The 13,962-nt window shown below is 35.7% G+C and overlaps 1 protein-coding gene across 1 annotated transcript in view; it reads right to left on the bottom strand.

Annotated features, from left to right (window-relative positions):
- The window catches only part of LOC114247890 (C-Maf-inducing protein), a 37,719-nt gene that overhangs the window by 2,892 nt on the left and 20,865 nt on the right, over positions 1-13,962 (bottom strand). Inside the window, exons 3-12 of the mRNA XM_089727437.1 lie at positions 7,635-7,763; positions 7,265-7,315; positions 7,093-7,164; positions 6,850-6,939; positions 5,957-6,195; positions 2,476-2,694; positions 2,015-2,285; positions 1,731-1,829; positions 1,486-1,641; positions 407-562 (exon numbers count right to left, since the gene is read on the bottom strand). Of these exons, the coding sequence (XP_089583563.1) occupies positions 407-562; positions 1,486-1,641; positions 1,731-1,829; positions 2,015-2,285; positions 2,476-2,694; positions 5,957-6,195; positions 6,850-6,939; positions 7,093-7,164; positions 7,265-7,315; positions 7,635-7,763 (1,482 nt within the window). The remainder of the gene's footprint in view (positions 1-406; positions 563-1,485; positions 1,642-1,730; positions 1,830-2,014; positions 2,286-2,475; positions 2,695-5,956; positions 6,196-6,849; positions 6,940-7,092; positions 7,165-7,264; positions 7,316-7,634; positions 7,764-13,962) is intronic.

Raw genomic sequence — 13,962 nt, forward strand, 5'->3', positions numbered from 1 at the left:
AAACTAATGATTGCTTAAGGCATCTTTTACACAGATTATATCTTTTATATACATGGGCACGCGAGCTCTATGCCCATTTACTATTAAGTAGTCACCAGAGCCTATAAGATGACACAACGAATTGCCGCCACCTACCCACAGAACAATAAAGGCGTGATTTGTACTGCTCATATAGGTACGCTAAAAAAAATATTTAATTTTTATGCAATTTATATATGTAATTTCTATCTGAAGATTCATATAACATAATTTGATATCGAAATTAGGATATAAAGCAGCGGACGTTCTATTAGATTTAGTAGCTTATTTAGCTTAGACTGACTTATTATAATAATATTCCATATACGAAACGTCTTGCTTATAAATCTAAAAGGGAATTAAATATATATTAAAAATCATTCGTTACCTTTATGAGATCTTGAGCGCATGCACTGGTTACGCTTGTGAAGGCAAGCGACAAGCACTCGAGGTTCCCGAGGGAGCCCTGTTCCAGTAGTGCAGTTACATCGGCGTCGGTCGTGTGCATGGGGAGCGCAAGGCGTCGCGGTCCCCCCTTCGCTTGCTAAACAATTACAGTCTATTAATTAACCGAAAACTAGAAACATAAATCTATTTATATATATAAAAATGAATTGCTGTTCGTTAGTCTCGCTAAAACTCGAGAACGGCTTGGAACGGACCGGATCAACGGTAGGCAGCGGCTTGGCTTTGCCCCTGGCATTGCTGACGTCCATGAGCGACGGTGACCACTTACCATCAGGTGGGCCGTATGTTCGTCTGCCTACAATGACAATAATTTTTTTTTAAAAAACTTGGCTAATTTTGATCTTGAATCATTTGTGGAAGGAGAAGGTTTAAAAGGTAGATAAATTATATGAAAATGCTGGGAATTAAATAAAAATAACAATTTCGTTTTCCCTTTCATGTGTCCCCCGTTGGACGGATTCTTTTTGTTCGTTTTAAGTTTATTTTATACAAAAGTTTAGGTCTTTTATTTATCGATGGAGGCAGTATGAAGTCTGCCGGGTCAGGTAGTTGAGAATAAAAATTTAGCTAAAATCGCTTTGTTTATTTTTTTTCCCGTGTTCTCGACCTCTAACACTCTAATTTTAAAATCAATTATTTTAATGAAACTTACGGAAAAAAAAACGCCTCACCGATAAATCTATAGTAAATTATAAATGTATACAACTTTAAATGCTTAGTTTAGAATGTTTCAATCATGAATGTTAATCCAATCGTGCCTATAATGAGAAGGAAACATGAAAAATGTTAAAGGAATTTCTAGGATAAAGATATTATAGGTATAAATCGAGAAAAATATTCGTGTTATTTGATTTATACTGACGAATCAAACTAGCAAAGAATTCTCGATTTTCTTTTGCTGACCAAATAATATACATTCGTACGATTACTGTGTAATTATTAGTACGAGAGTATCATTCCGATAATTGTTTTTTACATTAATATAACAACATGATTTACCAAACGTTGAAGATTTTTCTGTCTGTCACAGAGCTCACTATAAGATTTTTGCCCAGAATTTGTTCCTTGCAGCGCTGCGATTATTTCCAATTGTGTTTGTTCTCCGCTCGCAACTTCCCATTCAAGCATCAAGCATAAAGCGTCTAATGCCGCTTTCTAGAAAATAATAATGATCATCGGTTCAATTTATTAAGACATCTTAAATACCAAACCAACACATTATCCCAAATAGATTGATAACTCACATGTTCACATAAAGCTACAATGACGAAATCTGGTAATTGCTTGCTCATGCTTTGGAGAAAGCTTTTCCTTTTACAGCAACAGTTTAACAAAGCTCCCAACTGAAATGTAAAAATGAAAAACTTGATTAGAGCTCAAACAAGAATTTAACATAAAGCCCCCACCCAACCACAGAACGAAAAATAAATCAATACATTTGAAAAGTATTGGCACTGTCTTCAGTAAATAATTTATCTTTCCTTAAAAAAAATACATTTGTATTTGTATAATACGGAAATTTATTTACCATATCTCCCCAAAGCTGGCATAGCTGCTTGTTTGGAATGGCTAGCAAAGGATCTGAAGGCGCAGCGGCTCTGAGCCACGAGGGCGGGTAAAGCCTTGCGGCACGAGCGGGCGCCACGCAGCTATGAGCAGCGCATCGAGAATCTCTCACCAACGCGTACAGAACATTACCAAGTCTACTGGCCACACGGGGACAATTCAGAGCCCCAGAGCATAGAGGTACAGGTTGGAGAACAGCGCCGACAACTACAAGCCAATCCTCGTATTCACACCTAAAACAAAAACCAAAAAACGACGGGTGACGTCATTATCTTTAAATAATTGATGATTTCAACTTCAAATATGCGAACACTGACCTAATAGCACTCAATCATGCCAATCATTCCCAATTTATAGGTACTAAAACATTAAATGATGGCTTGACCTAAATCTACAAACTTGTTGTTTCGGAGAACTACTCACATGTGTTCCAGAATATCCACGAAACATAAGACTTCCTCCTCGGCGTCATTGCATTCGTGTTCCTTCGAAGAGTTCCTGAAGAAGTCATCGAGGGCAGCCAGTGCTACCGCGGCAAGGTTCGGTGCAGCCCTCGGATACGGGCAAGCGGCGCGGTTACCGTGCGTGACTTCTACGAATCGACGTACCAGCGAGGATCCTGAATTATGAGCGCTCAAAGCACTGTGGAAATCAACGGAGAATTATCAAATAATTTTTTTGTAATAGGTTGGACGACTTTACGACCAGTCAGTCTGTCATGCGATTATCAAAGCTCATAAAATTTCATATATTCATTCCAAGAGCTTTCATCCTTCATTCCAAGAGCTTCTAAATCAAAACTAATCGGCAAAAGGATCAAAATTTAATATTTGAGATTGTGTAGATGCAGATGCAACGAAATTAAATATCAATTTAGGAGCCAAAATAATACTGTGATTAATAAAGAATAAGTTTAAACGGAAAATTGTTTTGAATAGTTTTTATAAAAATTATATTATAACGTTTAAAGATTTTTAAATTTTCAAAGAATAAATACATTTTTCTAGACTTTAGAGTCTTAAATCGACTTGTAGAATTCGATTAATTCAATAAAAACTTTGAGAGGAACCACCTAATATGATATGCAATTTTCAATTATACGTTGATACCGGTGGTCGTCATTTCAACAACCACGATGGTTTGTGGTTACCATCGCCTGTGGACGTCAGCAATGCCAGGGGCAGAACCAAGCCGCTGCCTACCGTTAAGTACTCTCCGCAAGCCTCCTTTGAAGAAGGACATGTCAAAGCGCTCGGGAGACACCGCAGAGGGAAGCCCGTTCCAAAGCCGGATGGTACGTGGGAAAAAATATCTTGTGAAACGCATTGTGGATGAACGCAGTAGTTCTGGGTAGTATGGATGAACTGTACTCCGGTGATGGGATGTACGTAAATGATTAAACACAGTCTTAATTCTAATAAAAATGGTTTCGAACAATGAATCATTGAAAATTTAGGTATTATCAATAAAATTGTCATAATAAAATAGCCATGCAAGGACATCATTTCATTTTGTAAATCCATTTATACATATATACTTTTTACTACTTTTTACTGTTGCAAAACAGCATCATGCTAATTCAGCTGTGCGGTGAATTACCTGTATGGCTTTAATTGTTTTTCTGCTAAATTATTTATATGTATGTAGTCAAGGTTTGTGTGACGTATTTAGTAGACGTATGTGGTTATCGTAGGCAATTGACGTCAAACTCTGTTCGTAGACTAGTTTATAAAGCATAATTCATTTTATATTTACATGTTTTGTTATCATAATTTTCCTACACCATTAAGAGATCAGTCCGCGTTGTTCATAAGGGTTCAAATTATATCCTTGCGTTAAGTTAATTATATATAATTAAAACATTCAAATTGAAAACTAAAGGAAAAATCTTCATAAATATAGCAACTGAAATAAATGAATAAATATTATAAAGAGGAAAGATTTGTTTGTTTTTTTGTATTGAATATGCTCCGAAACTACTGAACCGATTTGAAAATTTATTTCACTGTTTGGAAGCTACACTATTCCCAAGTGACATAGGCTATAATATTTTTTGAAAAAAAATAGGGATCCTTACTTAAACTCCAATAAACTCCAAGGTGTAAAAAAATTACCTAAAATATTCATTACATAGTGTGCCCTGCGAAAACTATTGATGATAGAATAAAATAATGTACTACGACTTTCTAGAACACATTATTATTAACAAAAAATGTCGCGACAGCATATGTCTATGCCCCAATAAGTGTTATTTTATCTATACTAATATTATAAAGAGGAAAGATTTGTTTGTTTGTTTGTTTCGAATAGGCTCCGAAACTACTGGACCGATTTGAAAAATTCTTTTTCCATTAGAAGCCGACATTGTCCCTGATGAACATAGGCTACTTTTTTTTATTTTTTTTTATTTTTTTTTTTGGTTTCATGTGTATTTTAATGTTTCCGAAGCGAAGCGAGGGCGGGTCGCTAGTTTAAAAAAATAAAACAACGTCAAATATCGTTGAAAACTTTGTCAAAGACCCGAGCGGGGCCGGAGCAGGCTGCTAGTAAATAAATAAAACACTATCACAATCAATTTCAAATTGAATTAGTCATAAAGTGTTTGGTGCTCAACGACAGGCCACCGATGATCTAGAGACATAAAGAATGTACTGGACACACCGTCCATCCAGGCTTCCCTTTGTTGTTATACTGATAATGTAATTATTTTCTATTTACTATGTTTTTTTTTTTTTTCAAACTGTTTTATTTTTGTTTTTGTTTTACGTTTTACTTTAATTATTTAATTCTAGGCGATGCGACGCCCCAATCGTTTGTAGTTATTTAAATGCGGAGACATTTAAATGGTGTTTAGTTGTAAGGTTAGAGTTTATATAGTTTAAGTTCACTGTTTGTCTTCCTAATAAAAAAAAATAACAAGTTATTTATTGAGAAAATGCATAACTCCGATGCAAAATGCAACCGTATGCAATATAATGTGCGCGCTTGCCCGTAAAGGATGGTTTTTTTTATTGCTTAGATGGTTGGACGAGCTCACAGCCCACCTGGTGCTAAGTGGTTACTGGAGCCCATAGACATCTACAACGTAAATGCGCCACCCACCTTGAGATATAAGTTCTAAAGTCTCAAGTATAGTTACAACGGCTGCCCCACCCTTCACACCGAAACGCATTACTGCTTCACGGCAGAAATAGGCAGGGTGGTGGTACCTACCCGCGCGGACTCACAAGAGGTCCTACCACCAGTAACGATATGTTATCTCTATTAATATTACGGACTATTATTATTTTATAATTGCGGATGTATCGTGATCACGGGTGGATGCTATCCTCTTACATATTTCTGCCGTCAAGTAGTCAATGTTTCGTTTTGAAGGGTAGGGCAGCCCTCACAGAATACAATTGGGGCTTCGACCACACCTCCAGCTTGTAGCACTAACTATATTAATTATGAGCTCCAGTAACATCAGTTAGAAGTTCGCGCATCCATGTAGTACAATGAAAGAGAATAAAAAAGCTATATGTGTGCTTTTAACTCTCTTTTAACGCCGTTTAAGTCAACTTTGTATGGAGTTGGAACGTTCGCCTACGTTTGCCGCTAGGGGCGCTGCATACAAATTTGAGTTAACTTTTACGCTATCGAGCATATAAATTTGAGTTAACTTTTACGCTATCGAGAACGTTACAAAACTCGTACTAAGGACACAGATTAACAGACTAATAAAATATTCGTACAGAATTATAAATCATTAACTTAAATCAATAAACCTTAATACGTTTCGTAATAAAAACAAGATCTGTTCATTGGATTAATTGACGTCAATTTATAAACTGTTGTAACCTCTACGCTGTGCCGGCTAAAGAAAAAAAGAAACAAGAGATTTCCAAATCATAGAGCGCGTTACCTTATGTAATCCCTGACGAGGCGGCGGGCGTTGGGGGCTCTTGCGAAATCAACGTTTCGGGTGAGGACACGACGCACGGGCGGAGCGAGAGCCGGTAGCGGGGCGGCTCGTGGACGCTGACGACACAGCCTGGCCAACGACGCGCACAGCTCACCGGTCGCACAACGTTCCGCTAGCAACGGGGCTGCCACATTGGTCACGTTCTCAGCCCACTCTTCCCAGTCAGCGCTTTCCTTGTTCTTGAATATTTAAAAATTATTATTATTATTATTATTTTTTTTACTCTTTTTTTCCCACCTATGCTGATAGCTTTGAGAGGCTATTTTAGCTTTGCCCTAACGTGTAGGTCAGCTGACGGGGCTCAAATCGGAGTGTTGCTAACACTGGCCCTAGCTTAGAGCATTGCTTCGCAGAGTCTACCACCGGATCGGAAACGCGACCCACCGAGAAGATCCGGCGAGAAACTCAGTAGGCTGTGTCTATGAGATATTTTATACTAAAACAGGTTAAGACTGTTAGAATTGGTGAAATATTTTCGATAAAAATAATACTACGATTTTACTACATATATAACATTAAAGGCTTATTTTCAATTTATACAGAAGCACTTAAGATACGAAACAAATTATTGTGTATACTCCTTTGTACGTAACGAAATTCTCAGAAGGGAAGAATGCGTTGTGAAATTCATTTTCCATTCATATGTTAAAATCTCACGATATTATAAATATCATATTTCATGTTTCAACCTTCCAATGAACATTATAAAGAATCAATGGTAATGGTACATACGAATTCCAATGTTTTCAATGTTATTCAATTATTATTTTTTTGTACAAAATGTGCAAAGATCCTTTTTAATATGTTATTTGTCTCTTTGAAAATAATCCTACCTCAGAGATTAAGTCCGTAAGAATCAGCAGGGGAGCGCGTGTCACGCTTTCATCTTGAAGAGGTGTTGTCATGACAAAATCCACCATGTTCTAAAAGAATATGTATTTCAATTTATAAACATTTAAACTTTGACGACACCGTGTAGTACATAATCAAATGAAAATTAAATTTAAGAATGGAAACAAAGAAGTCACTTAACTCAGCGATCGTTTCAAATAAAAGCAATTAAAGATTACAATTACCTTCAATTCCTTTAGAACCACTTCCTTTCTAACGGTTTTCGTAAGAAAATTACGGTATCGTATTATGTTTCTCTGTAAAACAAAGAAATATAGCGTGTGTAAATTGACAATGTGAAAACAAATATTGCAGTAACATGCAAGGAAAACATATATTTATGTTTTATATACTCACTCTCCAAATAATGGAATGATACCACTGGTCTCTCGTGTAGGCATCGTTTGCCTGCAAACAAATTATAGAGCAATTGTATTATTTACAGGTACTTTAAAAGTTTAAAAACAGCATTCGCTGTTATGTTGTAATAAACAAAAATTAGATAATATGCAACAGATGTAGCAGTAACTGTGCCGATACATTAATGGAATCAGCAATTAAAAGAATACGATATGATATCCCTGGCCTAAATATATTAAAGGACCTAAAAATTTGTAGACATTGTTTGGCTAAATTGCTTATTAATTTTTTTTTCTTTCGTGACTGCTATAATCGTTTGTAGGGTTGAATGTGGTTCAAGTAATAAAAACATTAGTTTAATATTTACCTGAAGTAAAAGTGAGCCATGAGGCATTACTATACGCAGGCAGTATTTTCTAGCGGGATCCCAGCGTGAGATGCAATACACCTCTTGCATGCAACTGTATGATAATGGGCTCTCCAAGAGACCAGCCGGCTGAAACATAAAATCGAATATTACTTTTAAAATCAATATTCAATTTTTAAGTATCACTATTTTTGTTTTCCAGTGAGTAAACACACACATCCACGATAAAGCACAATAGCCGTCGTAATTTGATAGAAATTATTATTATTATTTTAAATTATTATTTTATTAATGTAGGTGAGAAGACGAGAGCTCATGGCCTACCTAATATTAAGTGGTAATCGCAGCCTATGATCATAAAGTGCAAGCCACCCTGATACTAGACAATGGGTATTTAAGTATTTATGTTAGTATTTACTTATATTAGAATGAAACGAGAAAGGAATTGACGTACTAGTGAAGTACTATTATTAATTTTGGCGCAGTGGCAAAGTATGTAGTTGTAATGAACGGTTTTTGATTCCAAGATAGAAATAGTCTAGCTATTTTCGTGTTGTATAGGCTGATTTGAAATGAGGTCAAATATGGAGAATAGTCTAAGTTTCGCTTTGTACGAGAACGGGTTTATAGGTGAAACTAAGTGACGTGTCAGAGAGCATTGCCCCTGCGCGGCCATCGAGCTTCGAGACTCGGCGTGACGTCAATAAAAGCCAACCCGTGCAAGCTGCAGTTGGCCACGCCTTGAATTCCCTTATATTTGATTGACTATACCACAAACCATTAGAGAAATTAAGATTTAGACGTACGTACGTAATTTAATGAATAATATGATAGATTAAAATGAATAAAACTGGTTAGTGCACAATCGAACTATCTATACATCGTTTCTTTTGAATTTTGTAGCACATTGACGTTAATACTTTAATAAGGTAAAATGTGTATATGATGCATGTTGTTAATAATGTTACGTAATTGCTACAAATCGAATTAGTAGCGTTATTTTAAAAAGAAGTTTAACTATTGTTCTTCATATTGACGTCACGCCTTAACCAATTTATTTTACGAATGGAATTTCGTTGTTATTTCACACGTTTTCTCAATTCCAGTTTAGCTATAAAATGCCATTAAGTACCAAATAGTAATTTAAATATCATTATGTGAGTACTGATTAAACATTGACGTCATCACTTCTCGCTCTTACACGCTATACTTGATGATTGGTGTATATGTATTGCGATAATAATATTTGAAATTTCATATGCATATACGTTAGGTTTCGATTACACAGAAAATATCTTAAAGCTCATAATTTAGCCATTTATTTAGTCGATAAACAGCAAATTTAAGAGGTTCAAGTATATGTATATGAGTACGGATAATTTAGCAAAATACTTTGTTCTTCCTTAGTGCATGTCATTTTAATGTACCGAAAGGTTTTGCTCACAGATCTTAGCAAAAATCACTAGTTGCTCTGTCAAATTCAAGTTATTGTAGTAATTCATGTAAATTCGTTAAATGCGTCAAAAATGAACTTTTTGTTATGTGTAAGCAATTCTATAAGTATTGGAATATATTTGTATCTAATCAAGACGATGGTGGGAGTTGCTAATGACATTATACAATACTGCGCTGTACTCTGTCTAACGATTCGGTCCTGTTTGGTCATAAAGAACACAAAAAACCAAGCCGCGTTTGTGTATCAATGCTTTGTTTGAAACACAGCCGATGTTACACGACAGGCGCTAACTCTCCCCTACTGCAGTCACTAGACTAGCAGGCACAGTTTTCGATCTATCTCATTCGCAGTAAGCACTAACGATTTATACTACTGACCGGTTTTCCAATCGCACAGCATACCTCGCACAGCTTAAACTCATGTTTATAGCACTAACTAAATATAGCACGAGAATGATAGCTTAGCGAAGAACAGCACGTCATAGCTTAATGCTAATTAATTAGTACAAGAGTTCGTGTTGAGATAAACAGAAGTTTAAGTGTTTTGAATAGAAAATGGAGTGAAGTTTTTAAGGAAAAGTTAACCGCAGAGTGTAGCGTATCACGTTCTTACTTCCTCATTTTAATCTAAGAGGAACGGATTGTCTAAATGTAGTATAGTCCAACACACTATGACGTTGTCCGATTAATAATAATTGGTCGACAATGACGATGGAGCTTTAGTTAGAAATTAATAATTTTTACAATTTTATCTGAAAATGACGCGCATAAGGGACCTGTGTATTTAGTGCGAGTTTTTAAGCTTCTCGATCGCTTAACTTAAATTCGATTAACTTAAATTTGTATGGAGTTAGAACAGCGCCCCTAGCGGCAAACGTAGGGAAATGTTCTAACTCCATACAAATTTGAGTTAACTTGCACACTGCTCGTAAATAGTGTACACGCGAAATTATATATAAGGGAAAGGTAGGAAATAAATGGTGAGACATTTCGAGAAATACTTTTTAGTAGTGGTTGGGCGCCTTGTACGTGTAGGTATTCCCCTTCCTATTTCTACCGTGAAGCAGTAATGCGTTTCGGTTTTAAGGGTGGGTTAACCGTTGTAGCTGCATACTATAAAACTGAGACTAAGAATTCATGTCTCAAGGCGGCATTTAACTTCTTGATATTTATGATCTCCGATAACCACTTAAAAACAAGGTGGGCCGAGAGCTCATTAAAAAAAAAGATTCTAAATGTGAAGTACCAATGTTTGATACCATATAAATGTGATAAATCGATCTTTACTGGCACTAGAGCGCTGTGATCGCCCGAGTCAGTTCTCCCACTCACTCCTCTACCGCTCTAACAATATTTTACTTAATCAGTTATCGTTTGAAGAATTAGTCTTCAATACAGTACAATTGAGATTTACTGGTAGTAATGTATATAGGTCCGCACGTATAAGTACCACCATCCTGTCTGTCTGTCGCGAAATAGTGCGCTCCAGTTTCTAGGGTGGGGCAGCTGTTATACAGTGCAATTGGGATTTTGACCTCATATCTCATGGTGGATAATGGCATTCAGGTTGTAAAGTCTGTATGCCCCAAAAGCCATTTAACACCATATGAGTTGTGAGCTTGTTCACCCATCGAAGTGATAAGAAAAAAAATTGACCTCAAATCTGAACGTGCGTGGTGACATTCACCTTGCAATGTCTGTGTTCTCTCTTCTGAAGATTTGTGTAAATAAAAACACGACCTTATATCGTGAATACATGTAAATATATATATACGAACCGATAAGTTATTCGTTTGGAATTTAATTCCATTAATATGATATTTCATATAACATCCAATCGAGTTCAGGTTTCATCATTCATATTTTAATTTACAATATCATTTCGAACCATGTACCTCGAACCAAAGATTACTTGTAGTTCATTTAATTAGATAAAGCACCTACGACATCCATCCAGATCAAAGCAGTAATAAAATATATCAGTAATAATCTTCGTGATTCATGAAATTACTCTATTAATTTTCTCTCGATGTTAAAGGTCAGCAAATGACGTACGGGTAGCTCCATTTTCGTTATCTCAATTTATCAATGGAAAGTTTAATAACGAAAGTTTAATAAAAGTAACGTTAAATTTTCCGTATCATTTTTTTTTTCATTTTTTTAATAAATTTTATTCAGTTGAATTCTAAGTTTTCACAATCATTTGTTGAAATAATATCTATACCTAGTCTTACCATAAATACTGTGACAAAGGAAAAAAAAATTCTATTGCAAATAGCATTTTACATTACATTACTTTTACAGTGTGTTAGTTTAATACATAAATATAAAACAATTTAAAGTATCAATTCAAATGTAATATTTTGTTTATTTTTAATTGTAACAGTACAAATTCCTGTCCGAAAGCAAAAGATTTTATCTCGGGAGATGAAGATAGCACCTAGAACCTTGTCGCGTATTTTAAAAGATGACTTAGGACTTGCTGCCTATAAGAGACGTACTGGTCATTTCTTAACTGATAATTTAAAAGAGAATAGGGTGGTAAAATTGAAACAACTACTGAAGCGGTACGCAAAGGGAGGTCATAGAAAATTTTTGTTTACGGATGAGATTTTTTTTACAATTGAGCAACATTTTAACAAACAAAATGACCGTATTTATGCTCAAAGCTCTAAGGAAGCTTCCCAATTAGTCGACAGAGTGCAACGTGGGCACTATCCGACTTCAGTGATGGTTTGGTGGGGTATTAGCTATGAAGGAGTGACTGAGCCATACTTTTGTGAAAAAGGTATCAAACCTGGGCATAAGTGTATCAAGATACCATTCTTGAGAAGGTAGTGAAGCCCCTTAACAACACTATGTTCAATAATCAAGAATGGTCCTTCCAGCAAGACTTGGCGCCAGGTCATAAAGCTCGGTCTACGCAGTCTTGGTTGGAAACGAACGTTTCGGACTTCATCAGAGCTGAAGACTGGCCGTCGTCTAATCCCGATCTTAATCCGCTGGATTATGATTTATGGTCAGTTTTAGAGCGTACGGCTTGCTCTAAACGCCATGATAATTTGGAGTCCCTAAAACAATCCGTACGATTGGCAGTGAAAATTTTTCCCGTGGAAAGAGTGCGTGCTTCTATTGATAACTGGCCTCCACGTTTAAAGGACTGTATTGCAGTCAATGGAGACCCCTTCGAATAAGATTTTTATACTTTAAATTGTTTTATATTTATGTATTAAACTAACACACTGTAAAAGTAATAAATGCTATTTGCAATAGAATTTTTTTTTTCCTTTGTAACAGTATTTATGGCCAGACTAAGTACATAAAAATGAATTGCTATTCGTTAGTTTCGCTAAAACTCGAGAACGGCTGGACCGATTTAGCTAATTTTAGATTTGAATTATTCGTGGAAGTCCAGAGAAGGCTTAAAAGGTAGATAAATATGAAAATTCTCGGAATTAAATAAAAATAACAATTTTGTTTTTCCTTTGATGTGTCCCCCGTCGGACGAATTCTTTTTGTTTGTTTTAAGTTTATTTTACACAAAAGTTTAGGTCTTTTATTGATCGATTGAGGCACTACGAAGTCTGCCGGGTCAGCTAGTCATTAATAAAATTCAGCAATGGTAGGTACTTTATATATACTATATACTTTTTTTCTACTGCCAGTAACCTCGAGGGGTTATTCTGGCTTCACCAAACGTGTAGGCGAGTTCATGGGGCTCAGCCTGGGAGACTGCTAACATCTGCCCTAGCATGAGCACTGCTTCGTTGTTTTTTATTCTATGATCTATTATCACGCAAGCGGAGGGTTCGAAATATTATCCGTCGAGCGTTCGATTTTTTATCCGTCGAGAAATGCTGATGGAAACCAGTGATAATAAAACCGTCAAGGATCGAGTTATTTGCGCCAGTTATTCCAGCCTTTCTTTACGTTTTGTTTATGTCGGTATATACGTTCGCAATTCGTAGAAACGCGAAGAATAAAGTGTTGTTTTTATTTCAGATTTTTAACCGAACTCTTCGAAAATATGTGCACAAGCCATGTAGTAAATATATGAGTACGAAAAGAAACGGAATATTATATTACGTTTTATTCAGCTAAAAATATTGAATGGGTTGTATGGTTCGCTTCGATTTACCATATTTTGTATTAATTTTTCTATGCAATTTCTTTAAAAAATAATCGTTTTATCCTAAATGACAACAGAATTAATCCTATGCAATTATGTATATTAAAGACTAATTAACATTTTAAGCAAAATGACAACAAAATTAATCCGAAACACCATATATGTACTTAGTCTAGCCATAAATACTGTTACAATTAAAAATAAACAAAATATTACATTTGAATTTGGAATCTGTAATTTTTTTAATATGATTGCTCATTGAGTTTTCTCATTTTGGCGCCAATACATTGTACAATATTTTGCGACATTAAAATGGAGTGGGGTGATAAAGAGAACCGAATCGCTGTGATTGCATTACACAAAGTAGGTATGGAGCCAAATGCAATTTTTAAAACTCTCCATACGCTTGGTATAAGTAAAATGTTTGTGTAGCGGGCTATTAATAGGTGCAATGAGACCTCTGTTTGTGACAGAAAAAGATCTGGCCGTCCACGTAGTGCTCGTACGAAAAAGGTGGTCAAAGCAGTAAGAGAAAGAATTCGAAGAAATCCTGTCCGAAAGCAAAAGATTTTATCTCGGGAGATGAAGATAGCACCTAGAACCATGTCGCGTATTTTAAAATATTACTTAGGACTTGCAGCCTATAAGAGACGTACTGGTCATTTCTTAACTGGTAATTTAAAAGAGAATAGGGTGGTAAAATCGAAAAAACTACTGAAGCGGTATGCAAAGGGAGGTCATAGA

This window comes from Bombyx mandarina, chromosome 05 (genome assembly GCF_030267445.1).
Source record: "Bombyx mandarina strain Sakado chromosome 05, ASM3026744v2".
Taxonomy (NCBI): Eukaryota; Metazoa; Arthropoda; class Insecta; order Lepidoptera; family Bombycidae; genus Bombyx; species Bombyx mandarina.